This window comes from Podarcis cretensis (genome assembly GCF_951804945.1).
Source record: "Podarcis cretensis genome assembly, chromosome: 14".
Classification (NCBI taxonomy): Eukaryota; Metazoa; Chordata; class Lepidosauria; order Squamata; family Lacertidae; genus Podarcis; species Podarcis cretensis.
The window spans coordinates 42,568,862-42,584,050 of NC_137183.1; the positions used below are offsets into that span (position 1 = coordinate 42,568,862).

General features: G+C 41.4%; 1 protein-coding gene across 7 annotated transcripts in view; it reads right to left on the minus strand.

Annotated features, from left to right (window-relative positions):
- DNAH3 (dynein axonemal heavy chain 3) overlaps positions 1 to 15,189 on the minus strand; it is a 99,121-nt gene that overhangs the window by 64,881 nt on the left and 19,051 nt on the right. For all 7 annotated transcript variants that reach the window (XM_079953619.1, XM_079953622.1, XM_079953618.1 and 4 more), the window contains exons 6-20: positions 13,803 to 13,992; positions 12,873 to 13,062; positions 11,936 to 12,131; positions 10,976 to 11,101; positions 9,291 to 9,486; positions 7,607 to 7,786; positions 6,180 to 6,316; positions 5,620 to 5,725; positions 4,700 to 4,878; positions 4,142 to 4,326; positions 3,425 to 3,548; positions 2,850 to 3,003; positions 1,607 to 1,751; positions 928 to 1,139; positions 186 to 277 (exon numbers count right to left, since the gene is read on the minus strand). In XM_079953619.1, coding sequence (XP_079809745.1) covers positions 186 to 277; positions 928 to 1,139; positions 1,607 to 1,751; positions 2,850 to 3,003; positions 3,425 to 3,548; positions 4,142 to 4,326; positions 4,700 to 4,878; positions 5,620 to 5,725; positions 6,180 to 6,316; positions 7,607 to 7,786; positions 9,291 to 9,486; positions 10,976 to 11,101; positions 11,936 to 12,131; positions 12,873 to 13,062; positions 13,803 to 13,992 — 2,412 coding nt within the window. The remainder of the gene's footprint in view (positions 1 to 185; positions 278 to 927; positions 1,140 to 1,606; positions 1,752 to 2,849; positions 3,004 to 3,424; positions 3,549 to 4,141; positions 4,327 to 4,699; positions 4,879 to 5,619; positions 5,726 to 6,179; positions 6,317 to 7,606; positions 7,787 to 9,290; positions 9,487 to 10,975; positions 11,102 to 11,935; positions 12,132 to 12,872; positions 13,063 to 13,802; positions 13,993 to 15,189) is intronic.

Consider the following 15,189-nt stretch of genomic DNA (forward strand, 5'->3'; position numbering starts at 1 on the left):
TGAAAAGTTCTGATTCGATTCTAAAGAGTTTCCTAATATTCCACAAAAAAATAACTGGGGCAGTGAGCAAAATTGCAAGGCTTTAAACAGTTTCAGGAAATATCAACTAGAAATCAAACTCTAATGTTGTTAATGCATGCAACAAATATTAACCAGATTAAAAGATCTGGGTGTTATTTTCTTACTTATCGATGTATTTTGATAGACCATATTCCAACATGTTCATGAGTGATGTAGTTTCATCAGGTCTTATCTCATATCCAACTATTTCACTTATCTGGAAAAAAAATGGACAAAACACAGAAAAGGGTTTTGTACAGGCATGGCAGTACTGGTCCATCTTATGGGCCTGTTGTAAGAATTACTGAAATGCTTACATGAAACATTACTCTCCATATCTGTAACTAAACCTAAATCATAACTGCAGTGAAAAGGACACATGCCACCGTGTGTGTTGTATATTACAATGTCCTTTTCTGGGGTTTACAGACTTCATTTGCTTAGATAATTGTTTCCCATAAAAAATCCCAAAGCAATAGACCTCCGACTTGGTGAGGCTTATTTGATATCAACACAAAATGGAACCTTTCGTGTCACCGGCCCTGTCCTGTAGAATGCGTCATGACCCCTATTAAGGTCTACACTACAGTTGGCTAATGCGCGTGACATCAATGATAACAATGACACATTCCCTCTGCTCAATCATGTCCATGCCATTTCGGGCATTTGAAGGGGGCTTAATATTTTTATTTTTATTTTAAGAATAACTTCTTATGAGAGTGACATAAGAAATTCACACTAAAATGCCGATCAATTTTCACAAGGACTTCATATGCAAACTGATGTGCAAATGTGCAGTACTGAACCCAGGACTGGGAATATGAGAAACAGAGAGAAACCATAATCGACAGACTTCCCCATCGCTACCTGTTCCCAATGCCTATCCTTCATCCCTCGACTGCAGGCAATAGAGAGGACAGGAAGATGTTGCTTGAACTTGTCGATCTTAAATTTCACATTCTCCGCTAAACGCTTTGGTCCAGGTTGATCTACTAAGGTCTTTGTCAGTTTGTACATTGTCCGCCACATGGTGGCAACATCTTCACTGATTTCCTCAGCGTTCAGCTGCAGGAGAGGTCCTGCATGTGAAAAAGCAAACAAGCATTTTGTAAATCTCAAAACCCAAGTTTTCTCTGCAAAGATTTACTGGCAGGTATTGAAGGCACTGTAACAAAACCAAAGCCAAAATCAATAACTCCTAGTTAAATACCAAAAGCACTGCCTTAAATAATACATGCCCATGCAAGAATATCTCAGGCTCAGAGATATTCTGCCTCAAGACAGGTGCTGTACACATAGCTGCAGAGAAAAGAAAATGAGAGATTACTTTCTAACAAATGAATATCTGGGTGAGGGCAATTTCATTTTAGAAGTGCCTTCAGATGATATTATTATTATTATTATTATTATTATTATTATTAAATCTTCTGCTTTCTGGGAAGGGAGCACACATTTTATTCTCTCTCGTAAAGATCAGTAAACATAATTTTTTTAAGACACACAACTCAGTTGCAAGCAACTTATCTTCGTGCATGAAAAACCTCACCATTCATCCATTCCTCAGACTTCGTATGGAAGTTGTAAGCAGTCACCCAAAGCTGTTCAAAAGGTATTTTGTTTGTGATGATAGTCTGCAGCAGTGGAAACTGGCTTTTCTCTCGTTCCAGTAGCTCTTCTTCCTTATTAATAGCCTGTAACACACACATACACACACATTATTTTAATGATTTGGTGCAGAGCTCTTGGTGTATGTGTGTTTTCAATCCAGCATTACAAAAAGAGCTAAAACAATTTCTTTAGAGAAGGGGGAAATTCAGATCCAAGTCTCCCCACATCATTTCCTTATCAAAATTTGCTACAACATGGTCTGTGCATGCAGAAGAACACTAGAACTCAGGGATATCCAATGCAGCTGAATGTTGGAAGATTCAAGAGAGATAAAAGAAAGCACATCTTCATGCAGTGCATAAACTATGAGACTCAGTCCCACAGGAGGCAGTGATGGCTACCAACTTGGGTGATTTTAAAGGATTGGACAAATTCGTGAAGGAGAAGGCTATCAGTGGCTACTAGCCACAACAGTTATGCTTTGCCTCCTCAGCCAGAGGCAGTAATGCTTCTGAATACTAGCCACTGGGGATCACAGGTGGGGGGAGTGCTCTTGCACTCATGTCCTGCAAGGGGGGGGGCTTTTCCCATGGGCATCTGGGTGGCTGCTGTGTGACTAAGATGCTGGACTAGATGGGCCATTGGCTTAATCTAGCAGGTTCTTCTTAAGTTCCCCTCCCTCTGTTGCTTCACTTGGGTTGAAGTGTGAGCTCCTCAGGACAGAGACCTGCCCTCTTGCACTTTGTGAAGTGTCACAAACTTTTTAGCAATGATAAGCATTACTACTGTAAATAATAAAACTATTCAAAGCTGGGTGCTGAGAACACAATTGCGTTCCAGAAAAGACCACTGGTCAACCATTCTCAATACCTTAGGCTGCATAATTGCACTCATTATCAGACATATTCAGAATAGTAGAGCCATTGAAATCAATAGGCATGACTAGTTTAGATCCAATTATTTTAATGGGTCTACTGTGAATAGTTGGATGCAAACCAGAGGAGCTCACTTCTGCATAGACATGCACAGGCTGGCACTTTAAAATAAATTAAGGCTGCAATCCTAACCTGACTTATCTGGCAGTAAGCCCCACTGAATTCAGTAGGACCTACTATGGAGCAGGTATGGTTAGGATTATGCTAAGGAAGCATTTGCAAATTTAAAGCTACGGAGAGACTAACTTCATATTCAGAAAGAGCAGCGTCCAAATTCTTAGACAACTCATTAAACTTTTCAACATTGTTCTTCATTTCTTCCATGGTCATGACATCCTTCTTTCGGAAGCTTTCGACTTCTTTGTTATAATTTTCTAGGATAGCCTCGAATTCAGAGCACCTGGTTGTAAGCAAAGACAGCAAAGCATTCACTCATCTTATAGCTTGCTCCTCAGTTAAAAACAAAAACAACCCCCCCCCAAAAAAAATCAGTAAGTGAAGTGAAGAATGAAGTCACTTGGAGGTTTTGTTAGCCTGTTAAAGAAAAGTGGGATATAAAATGCCTAGATTGCATAAATAAACAATGGACCTTCAACTTAACTCTGCAAAGCAAAGGGTAAGCAACCTGGCTGCCGAATTCTGCATCAGCTGCAGCTTCCGAACCGTCCTCAAAGGCAGCCCCATGTATAACGCATTGCAGTAATCTACTTGGCTCCCTTTTCCCAATGGTAGGGCTATCAAGGCCCATCTTAATGGCTTGGGAAGGTTCAAATGGGAGGCGGCAGTTTCTGAGGCCACCTCCTCCTAAGTTAGTAACTTACCTTTTGATGAGACAGAGCTCCACATGATCCCGTCTGTTCATCAGCTGATTCCTTGCAGTTTCAAAGATGACCTCAATCTCATCCGGCCAATGCAAAACAGTACTGTTCAGCTTTATATCATCACCTAGGAAAACATTATACCTTAAATTAATCTGCACATCTGTTCTGTTGTGGCCATTCTTGCACTCCTTCGTATGTTATTTTGTGATGCTGCTGCACCAAAAAGCTAACTCAAATAAACTTAAGTTGAAAACTAACAAAATCTTTGACCAAGCTCTGGTTTTTAATGCAAGTATTTGTTTTTTTATTTATTGCATTTCTATCCCACCTTCCTCTTTAAGGAGTTCGAGGTGGCGTATATGATTCTCCCCCTCCTCAATTAATCATAACAACAGCATTGTGAGGTACTGGCCCAAGGTCACCCAGTAAACTTCCTGGCTGAAGTGGAAAATTGAACTCTGGTCTTCCAGGTCCTAGACCAACACTCTACATTACACCACACTGGCTCTCATTAAATGGCAGATTGAAAGCACCCTATTAGAATAGGCATCCTCCTTTCTCGTGTTCATAGGTGTATGTATCACTTAAAAACAAATAAAGGATCAATTAAAGCTCATGCAATTAATCAACTAAGATTTGTTTAGCTGGGTGACAGTCCTAAGACCAGCCCTTAGCTTGGATTCTTTCTTTGTTGTATTTTCCTTTTCAAAAACGTACAAGGAAGATCAGCGTAGTCCATCAGGAATTCCAGTCTGTAGATAGCTTCCCTGATTTCACGACGCAACTTAAAGACAGTGACGTCACTGGATTTTTTCAAATAGGCCGTGGTATCAACCAGCTCCTCAGTGGTCATAGGCACATCACTGACTTTGTCTGCAATTATGCTGTACTGGTTGCATATGCTACAGATGGAAACAGAAGAGGGACATGTTGTTAAACATCTATCACAATGAATGAATTTTTTAATGATATAGTGGTATATAAATATTTGCATAAACAAACAAACAAATGTGTTAGGCAAAGTGACATACAAAACTGCGTTACATCAGCCAGAATTTCTTGCAGGAGAGAGAGAGATGCATTAAAATGTGTATATTAAGTGAAATCGGTACTAAAATGCTGGTTCATTATCATAAGGACTTCTTAAAAAATATAAGAAGGATCCACAATCTGTTGTGGCAATGTGGAGAACTGAACTTAAAAGGGGGGGGGGGAGAAACCAAAACGTACAGACCCCCCCCCCATCATGGTCATGTCCCATTTATTTGCACATACCTCTGGTTTACCTCCCTGTTTTCTTCCACTTGGAACTCAATCAGCCTGTCTTTCAGCTTCTGAGTCCGACAGCAAAGATCCTCATTCAGCTTTAATGCGTCAAGGCAGAACAAGGCCAGAGGGACTGTGACGTGCAGAGACGCAATTTCTTTTTTCAGTTTCGTCAAACCATCAATCTTCTGCATATGGAAGACATTACCATGGTTATATGGTGACAACAACAGTAACAACAATCACATTATCTCAGGCTATTTCGGACATGTTGAAAAAGAGAAAAGAGCAGTCTACAAATGTGTTTCTTTTCTTTCTTTCTTTCTTTCTTTTAATTAGTTTTTATTAATGATTTTCTTGTGTAACAAACAAACAAAGAAAAGCACATACAGTGTCTTCACTTTCAATTTATAGAGTCTTTTTCACAATTCATTTACATTCTGTATGTGGCACTGTTATCATATGCATTATGTGGTTGGGGAAAAGGAGAGAGGAGAGAGAGGGGGGAGAGAGATGAGGGGAAATTTGATCTTTCATTCTATTGCATAGTATTTGTGTAGGACACTCCCACTGCATGTGTTGATTTGTCTCTACAATGGGACATCCTCTCCAACACAAGGGCATTAAGTGTCTATTGCACTATGTATGCATCTTGTAGATACCTTTCTCAGGTCGCTTAATACACTCATTCAGTCCATTGCAAAGAAACCCCATGGTGTTGCTTGTGCTCAAAAGCCATAAGCAAGGTTGTGCCTTTCCCCACAGGCCCGGCTTTCTGCACTCCTGATCTTGCTTGAAAGTGCTGATCCAGAAGTGCAGGTTGACCCCCTTGCAGAGCCATGCCCTTCAAATGAAAAGCTCTCCAGGATAAAGAAATTGCACTGGCTTACATTTGTAATTTAGCTTTTAGTTATGCTATAAGTCATTACCTCCACAAAATCATCCAGATCATGTCTTTTGCTTAAAAACTCAGTCACGTCATTTTCTGCATTGTTATTCAAGAGATCGCTGTACTTCTCGTACACGCTTAAGTATCTTAAACACAAGGGGGGAAAGATAAAAGAAACATAAATTCTCCAGAACAGGATCAATGGTAATGAATATATGTTTTTTAATGTACTTTTATGCCATCATGGAATTCAAAGTGGCATAAATGTGGTTCCCAGGCAGTCACACATTCAGGCACTGACCAGACCCAGATCTGATTTGCTTCAGCAAAATGGTGACCTCATGTACCTTCAGACAAGTATGAATAACTACGGTATATTTCATGATAATTTTCTCCAAAGCCATTTCCATTGTTGAAACAAAAAATGAAAGAACGTAATGTCTGGGAAATCTACTATACATTTTGGCAATTTGTTCAGGTTTTTCCCTGCTCAATATGCATTTGGATGCTTCTTAAGATAATGAGACCAGATTTTGGTTCCCGAGATCAAGGAGCAGGTTTTCAACTATTTGATCGAGAAAACTACCAGCATATGCTTACTTTCGCGGACCAACAAGATTGTGATTAAATATCTCAGCAGTTTTGTTCACATATTCTGAAACCAATGATTCATCTGCTTGGACAGTACGAAGAATTAGGTCATCCCCTTTTAATTCTGGGAATAGTTTAACTTGTACCTAGAAAGAGGAAGCAGGAACCATAGTGAGCAGAAAGGGATAAACATTGTATGAATGCATTATAAAGAAAATGCTTGTTTCTTGACTTACAGGTTGCTATTGCTGTTGGTTTTTAAAAGTGAGTGATTTTACCCTGCTTAAAATTTGGGGAAGTGGAAGTGGAAGTGAGAGCTGGACCATAAAGAAGGCTGATCGCCGAAGAATTGATGCTTTTGAATTATGGTGCTGGAGGAGACTCTTGAGAGTCCCATGGACTGCAAGAAGATCAAACCTATCCATTCTGAAGGAAATCAGCCCTGAGTGCTCACTGGAAGGACAGATCGTGAAGCTGAGGCTCCAGTACTTTGGCCACCTCATGAGAAGAGAAGACTCCCTGGAGAAGACCCTAATGTTGGGAAAGATGGAGGGCACAAGGAGAAGGGGGCGACAGAGGACGAGATGGTTGGATAGTGTTTTCGAGGTTACCAGCATGAGTCTGACCAAGCTGCGGGGGGCAGTGGAGGACAGGAGTGCCTGGCGTTCTCTGGTCCATGGGGTCACGAAGAGTCGGACACGACTAAACGACTAAACAACAAAATTTGGGGAATTACACTGTAGATTTTTGGCTCCTATTATATCCTAGAATTCATTTGATACGCTACTGTAAATGATTAAACAATAGCACAATCATATGAAAGCATACTAGAAACTAAGTTACAGTTGTTGTTGTTGTTGTTGTTGTTGTTGTTGTTGTTGTTGTTGTTATATATTTAGTTATACCCAGCCGTTTCCCCTGACAGGACTCAAGGTGGCTTACAGATAAAAACAAGAATTGCTAAAAACATAGGAAAAACCATCATTTAAAAACAAACATTGGTAGAATTAAAACAGTATACACATATAAAACTGTTTAAAACATACAAATAATTACAATAAAAACAGCACAGCCCCCGGCCTTTCATTAATAGCAGTCAGTTCCCAAAAGCCTGTGGTTCACACATAATGCTTAGCTATAGTAAACTATAGTGCTGAGCTGTAGTAAACATTAACCAACCATGGCTTATGCGCGTGGTTTGTTCATGAATAAAAAAACCATGGTTAAGGTGCTGGGCCAAATTCAAATGGTCAAATTAAAGCATGGCTTAGCATTACATGCACCTAGGCCACTGTTTTCAATTAGGCTTTGCATATGTTTGCATATGTCTGTAATCCTATGTACCTTTACCTGGAAGTAAGTCCTACTGAACATAATATAGCTTACTTCTGAGCAAACATGGACATGATTTTGATCTTAATCTTACTTTTACATACCTTTGGAAGACCCTCAGAATTTTTCAGAACCTCCATGAAGCAGTGATACAGCAAATCCCAACAAGCTCCCACATCTGGCTCAAATATGATATCGGGCTCCTGCACTTCCAGTTTGATGACCAACATTTGTGGTATGAAGAATTGCATTTCATGATAAGTTTCTCCAAAGTCATTTCCATCCTGAAGACAGAGAATGAAAGCATGTTACATCTAGAGAATCTTCTTCTGCTATATATTTGGAAAGTTGTCTGTCTTTCTGTCCACCTGTTCCCTATGCATGTAGACACCTCTGAATATATTATCACCCAATATGAAAACCCACCCTTCCAGAGAAGGCTATATTTGGATACCATCAGATGCCATTCTGAATCAAGAGGATGTACTGAACCTTTCCATAGTACTGAACCTTTCCATAGTACTGAACCTTTCCATAGTACACGAAAGTTAACCAAATTTGGCAGGATTGTATACTATTATTCATCCAACAGCAATAGAACGAAAATATTGTCCAAATACGAAAATACTGTCCAATGGAGTCTGGCCAAGCCTAAAACTTGAAGCAAATTGGGTCAATCCAAACAGAACCAGACTTCAGCCAAGTTGAGTCAAGAGAGTCCCAGATCACCTGGCCAATCTGGGGCAATCCAGGACTGTCAATATAGGTGATGGGGGCTGGGGAGGTGAGGTAAGAAGGAAAGGCAGGAAGCCTCTACTGAGAGCAACCTGAAGCTCTTTGCAAGAGGGCTTTCAAACAGCCCTGTACTGAAATTTGGTTTAACCAACCTGTTCCAAACAGGGGAACATGCACACAGCCCAACTGAGCAGCACTAAACCCTCAGCTCACCAGCTGGTGTGTGGAGGGTCCAGTACTCCTCTCTGCAGTGTGGTTGGCTGGGGGAGAAGGAGGTGTGGTATCTTCTTCCCTATCCCCTCTTCCAAACATACATTTAATTAGGGTTTTAAATGTAATTTGTTGTTTTTAATCAGGGTTTCATTTGACTGGAGGTGAGGGATTTCTGGGGATGGACTTTTACTTGAGGTCTTCTGTACTTTTATCTGTCATCTATGTTTCCAGCTGATACTTCGTTATGACACCTTGACTACCATCTGATGGAACGGCAGCATTTGCTCTTTTTTTAATCATTCTGTTATTTCATCACCTGCTGAAAATGCTTTTGTTTTCACCAAGTATTTTTAGAGAATTAATTTGATTCAGTGTTGGTCACTTCTTCTCTATTCTATGGTTTTTCAGATGTATGATATTCCAGCGATTTTATTGTACAGCAATTTGATGTTTATGAGTTGTTGGTTTATTTTAAAATCTTATAATGCAATACAGTCGTACCTTGGATCTCAAACGCCTTGACTCCCGAACAAATCGGCTCCCAAACAATCGAACCCCGGAAGTGAGTGTTCTGGTTTTTGAACGATTTCCAGAACCTGAATGTCTGGCACAGCTTCCACAGCTTCCAATTGGCTGTAGGAGCTTCCTGAAGCCAATCAAAAGCTGTGCTTTGGTTTTCAAATGTTTTGGAAGTCAAACGGACTTCTGTAACGGATTCTGTTCGACTTCCAAGGTACGACTGTACAACTACAATAAATGCATAATATATAATATAAGATCAAGCTGTATGAATGTCTACAAAGCACTGAAAGTCCAGGTGACACGGTAAACTCTGCATACCTTATGTATCCTAAAGAAGGAAAGGAGATCCGCTAATGAATTAATGACCATCTCCCGTAGCTGTAAAGACATGAGGATGGCTACTGAAGCAAAATATTCTTCTATCAGTTGAGAAGAGTCAAAGTCATTCTGGGGAGCAAGATGCAGCCAGTTTTGCTTCTGTTCAATGAACAGTTCTGCACATGTTGGAATCCACCTGTAATGTGTAAGTTATCCTATCAGCATATGTCAAGATTGTTTTAAAACGATGAGTTGTAAAACAGCCTTCACCAACCTGGTGCCCTCCATATGTTTTGGACTACAGCTGACGGGAGATGTAGTCCAAAATATTTGGCGGGCACAAGCTTGGTGGATGCTTCTTTCCCCACCAAGTTTCTCTATTTGGCTCATGACTCAGGCAAGTCATGCCCACATGCCCTTGTTGGAATCTCCATTCGACTGAGCTGATAAGGTTCATCTTTGGAATCACCTCCCGACGATTAATTGACGACCTGATCCTTTGATAAGGCCTCAGGCACGTCATCCCAGCAGAGCATCAAAACAGCACGCGGAAGGATGAGATAGTATGAGCTACATTGCTATGCTTTATTTTCTAGCTACGCAGAGAGCAAAGAAATATACCGTATTTTTCACTCTATAAGACGCACCAGGCCATAAGATGCACCTAGTTTTTGGAGGAGGAAAACAAGAAAAAAAATATTCTGAATCCCAGAAGCCAAAACAGCAAGAGGGATCGCTGTGTGGCGAAAGCAGCAATCCCTCTTGTTGTTCTGGCTTCTGGGATAGCTGCGCAGCCTGCATTCGCTCCATAAGATGCACACACATTTTCCCTTACTTTTTAGGAGGGAAAAAGTGAGTCTTATAGAGCAAAAAATATGGTACATCCTCTCCCTGTGAGAGCAGAGAGCAACTGAACAAAGGAACAAAGGAAACAGGAAACCACTAACGTCACATCCCGTCTCCTTTCCCGTGAGACTTGAAGGTCTCTGGAATGTAAACAGAGTCCTGTGACTCCCAGCAGCTGCTCAGTGATAAGAACAGAAACTAACAGCCCTAACCCTGATGTCAGATGGTCAGGTAAAGACAGAGCTTGGACCAAAGGGGCTTGGAAAATCCCCTTGCAGAGCACTGGCCAAGTGCCCAGTGAGCAGCTGGTTGTTGGGCACTTGAGAAGTAATGCACGATGCGCTTTGCAAACACTGTGTGGGGTGGGAAGAACGATTGGGTCGGTCTAGCCAAAAAACGTTCCCCACCCTTGCTTGATTGCCAGTAGCATTAATTCATGCTGCTCAGGGCATTTTCTCTAAAGTCTCTGAAATGAGGTGGACTCCTGCAGGATTTACTATGACCAAAGACAGAAATGATTGGCTTTAAAAGCGAGTATTTAGAACATCACACAGTTATTCTGTTCACACACATCTCTGTGAACTTAAGAAAAAGTGGGCGGAACAACAGAAGTTACTCTTATATTTTTAACAGCAGGTTGCTTTGGGTCATTTCTATGAATAAAGCAATGTCATAATCATCATTCACATAAAGCAGAAGTGGGAAACTTCTGGCTCTCCAGCTGTTGCTGGACTCCAACTCCTATCAGCCCCTAGCCAGCATGGTCAACAATCAGGGATTTTGGGAGCTGTAGTGCAACACCAGCTAGAAAGTCATAGGTTTTCCAAAAGCACTCTGACCTGTTCTCAAGAATATCATGAGCTTCTTGACAATGTTTCCGGACCAAGTCTTCAAACTCGCTGGGCAGTAGTGGCAAATCACCCTCGAGGATTTCCTGGGTACGAACAAACCTCAGGTTACAAAACCTATGGGAGGAAAGAGGAAAAAATGCATGGCTGTTATGAACTTGACATAATGATGTAGAATAAGGATCAAATGCAATCATACCAGTGCCTGCCCGGTCTAAGGAACACAGGACACACCTTATACCAAGTTAGTTCACTGGTCTGTTTAGCTCAGTACTGTCTACATTGACTGGGAGCAGCTCTCCAGCCCTACCTGGGACCTTCTCCAAGCAAGCCAGTTGCTCTGCAAATGAGCTACAGTCCCTCCTTTAGGGACACTGAAAGCTACCTGATGCTAACTCAGACCACTGGCCCATCAAGATCACTGTTATCTACTATGGCTGCAAGTAGCTCTCCAGGGTTTCAGGCAGGTTTGTCTCTCAGCCATACCTGGAGATGTTGGAATTGAACCTGGGATACCTACTTCATGCAAAACAGATGCAATTTCCTACTGTATACAGCACAAGGGGTCCTCTGGGATTGCTCCTGTAAGCCACCAGAAATCTTTCTGGACTGATCTATACTCACAGCTGAGGGAAGGTGTTTTGTACTGAGCTGAATCCTAGAACAATAGGATCCAGAATGCAGCAGTCTGATTGGTCCGCAGGACCCACCCAATTGAGCTCCAGGTGAAGTGAACCAGCGACCTGATTGGCCTCGACTGAGTATATTTCAGAAGGGTAGTTGGCTCCGTAGCCAATATTGTTCAGTAATATAAGGTGACTGTGAGCAAGAAGATACTGTACTCCACACAATCTCATCAGTCTATGCCCAGCTAAGAGTTTGCATAGAAAGCAAATAGAAACTTATTACTTAAAAAGAAGTTAGAGGATATTTATAAACCAGGCGACTTACTCTGAGAACCAGAGGCGTTGCAAAGTAAGCATCATAGGATTCACTGTGAAGAGGTGACCTTCATTCCAGCTTCTCACTTCTTGGTAGATTGTGTGCCATGGAACTGGTGCACGAATCACTCTTCGAGGAAAAGGCAATGGAATGTTGTATATAAAGAGTCTTTTCCTCTCCTCTGGATCCATCAAGATGTAATCAACTAGGGTAAAACCACACAAAGCATGGGAAGAAGAAGGAAACTCTGGATGCAGTTTGGAAGCAATGGTTAAGTGTATGCAGCACGTGCAGAAGGCACACTAGGTCATACAAAGAATCCTAGGAACTGTAGTTTTTAAAGGTGCTGAGAGTTGTAGTTCTGATTATGCTAGAGACTTTGTGTCTAATAAATCAAATGTGATTACAGTTTGTTATTTTATAGGTAAAGGGGACCCCTGACCATTAGGTCCAGTCGTGGCCGACTCTGGGGTTGCGGTGCTCATCTCGCTTTATTGGCCGAGGGAGCCGGCGTACAGCTTCCAGGTCATGTGGCCAGCATGACTAAGCCGCTTCTGGCGAACCAGAGCAGCGCACAGAAACACCGTTTACCTTCCCACCAGAGCGGTACCTATTTGTCTACTTGCACTCTGACATGCTTTCGAACTGCTAGGTTGGCAGGAGCAGGGACTGAGCGATGGGAGCTCACCCCGTCACGGGGATTTGAACCGCAGACCTTCTGATCAGCAAGTCCTAGGCTCTGTGCTTTAACCCACAGTGCCACCCGTGTCCCTTATTATTTTATACTCACTCCCAAAAAGTGGCACCTAGGCAGCTTCCACAATCTACCTAAAGACAGGACCAGTCCTAGAAACCAGGTTGCAGAATTCCGGTGTTCAGCTTGCAGACCTTGTGACAATAAAAATTCAAGAATCACTGCCCTTGCCAAACCACACTTTTCTCTTACCAATGTCTTTCATGAGCCAAATATGATAATCATTCTGAATCTCTTCGGTTAATTCTTTCAGTAACGTCTCCAGCATTGGGTTGGCAAGAAAATGACTTGGGATATGCTTTAAAATGCTATCCATCACTTCTTTGTTCTGCGGTGCCAGCATATCTTTCCGGATGCCTTTATGGATGTAGTAACAGTATCGCTAGAAAGTAAATACATATATATGTACAGATTTTTTGCATTGAGTATAACAGGGAAAATAGGATCAGCAACATCTGGAGGGCCAAAGGTTCTGCACACCTGCACACCACTTAGGCTGGCTTCTGGGTCTCTCTGACCAGAGAGGCTGAAAAGGCTTCTTGTTTGGCATGAAACTTTCCCTGGGCAACGGTAGATATTCCTGGTGTCTTTGTTCTGCTTCACTCTAACTCCTGGCTTGGCTTCTGTCCCAATCTGATGACTGCCCAACATCTCAGCCCTGAGTATCTCCTACCTACTGTTTGCTTACCATATTGCCCCCAATTTTCTGTTATAACCGGAAACCTGCAGAGTTTTAATTCAGGTTTAGTTCCTGTTCAGGTTCACATTGGTTCATTTTGCTTCAAAGAAGGAAGTACAGTGGTACCTCGGGTTAAGTACTTAATTCGTTCCGGAGGTCCGTTCTTAACCTGAAACTGTTCTTAACCTGAAGCACCACTTTAGCTAATGGGGCCCCCCACTGCCGCCGCACCGCCAGAGCACGATTTCTGTTCTTATCCTGAAGCAAAGTTCTTAACCCGAGGTACTATTTCTGGGTTAGTGGAGTCTGTAACCTGAAGCGTATGTAACCCAAGGTACCACTGTAAATAAAAAGCTATGGATAAAAGCAGTATGAATTGTGGATAAACTAGTCATCTGGAGGGGACCTGTATTTCCCTGTGTTTCAGGAAACAGCTCACTTACCTGCAGATCACTCTCTGTGGGTAGAGTTTTTCCTTTACTTATTTCCTCCTCATGCCTGAGCATCACAACAAGCTGCTCTTCTGGAGTTAGAGGCTGGTTGTCAGAATAACAGATAACTCCTGTTTCAGATTTCTGCCTATCCGGTGTCAGTAGCAAATCAGAACTGTGTGCTTCCTCTATTGCCATCACCCTGGAATTAAAAGCCGCCAGCTGAGTTGGCTAAGTAACCAGAAATGACATTTTGGACAACCCCAAACCCTACTATACATTTAGCATCCCCAAATGTTCAATATGTCTCAAGCTTTCTTATAGTCCCCTTAGCCTGGCCTCACCCAGCCTGGTGCCCTCCAGTTGCTTTGAACTACTACTCTCATCAGCCCCAGCTAGCTTGGCCAATACTCAGGGATGATAGAAGTTGTAGTCCAAAACATCTGGAGGACACCAGAGGCTGATGACCAAAAGCATATCGTTAGGGAAACAAATTCAGCTAGAACAAATTCTAAATAGATAGAAATACTTGTATGTTATTTATTTATTTATTTATTTATTTATTTATTTATTTAATATACAGAGCTTTTCTACATAGACTCTATCAGCAAAATTAACTCAACAGAAACTCTCACGTTGCACAACTTTTGTGCAAAATGCAATAAAAAAGTAACATAATACATCAGGAAAATGAGAGGGGTGGGGAGATGTATTTAAGCTTTCCTTTCTGCTCACATTATTTTATTTAATGGAAAAAGGAACTCCTATAAAAACTGAAATTAAGATTTACAACCAGGCAAAATAAAATATTAAATGGTTAAAGGATTAAGTGGGTTTGGGATTTGGATATCTAAAGTCATAGAATAGTGACAGAGTACATGTTCTGCATGCAAAGGATACCATTGTTCTCAAGTTTATAAGTTTATTGTTCTAGCCAAAGGCAGTGACAAACTTACTTTAGACAATAGTATGAATAATATAATACAGAACAAACATCCATAAAATTAAAAAAGGCTTTGCCAAGTTCCTGAGCATTAAAACACAATTTCCATTGTGCACCTCTGACAGCTCCAATTCTAGTAAGTATTTTTTTTTCTTTTAAAAATCCAATTTTAATTGGATAATGTAGGAGAGAGAAGTTACCAGAGACACCAACAAACTCAAATCCAGCTTGATTTCAGATTAAACCACCAAATCACCACAACAATGTATGGCAATTTTCTCTAACTCATTTTCCTTATTTTTATTGCAGTCAGCGCATAGATGGCCACTTTGTGTGTTACGAAGCTATTATTGTCACTCAAAAGCTATTATTGACACCCTAGTGGTCCCGGGCCCTAAGGAAATTAGATTGGCTTCAACCAGAGCCAGGGCCTTTTCAACTCTGGCTCCGGACTGG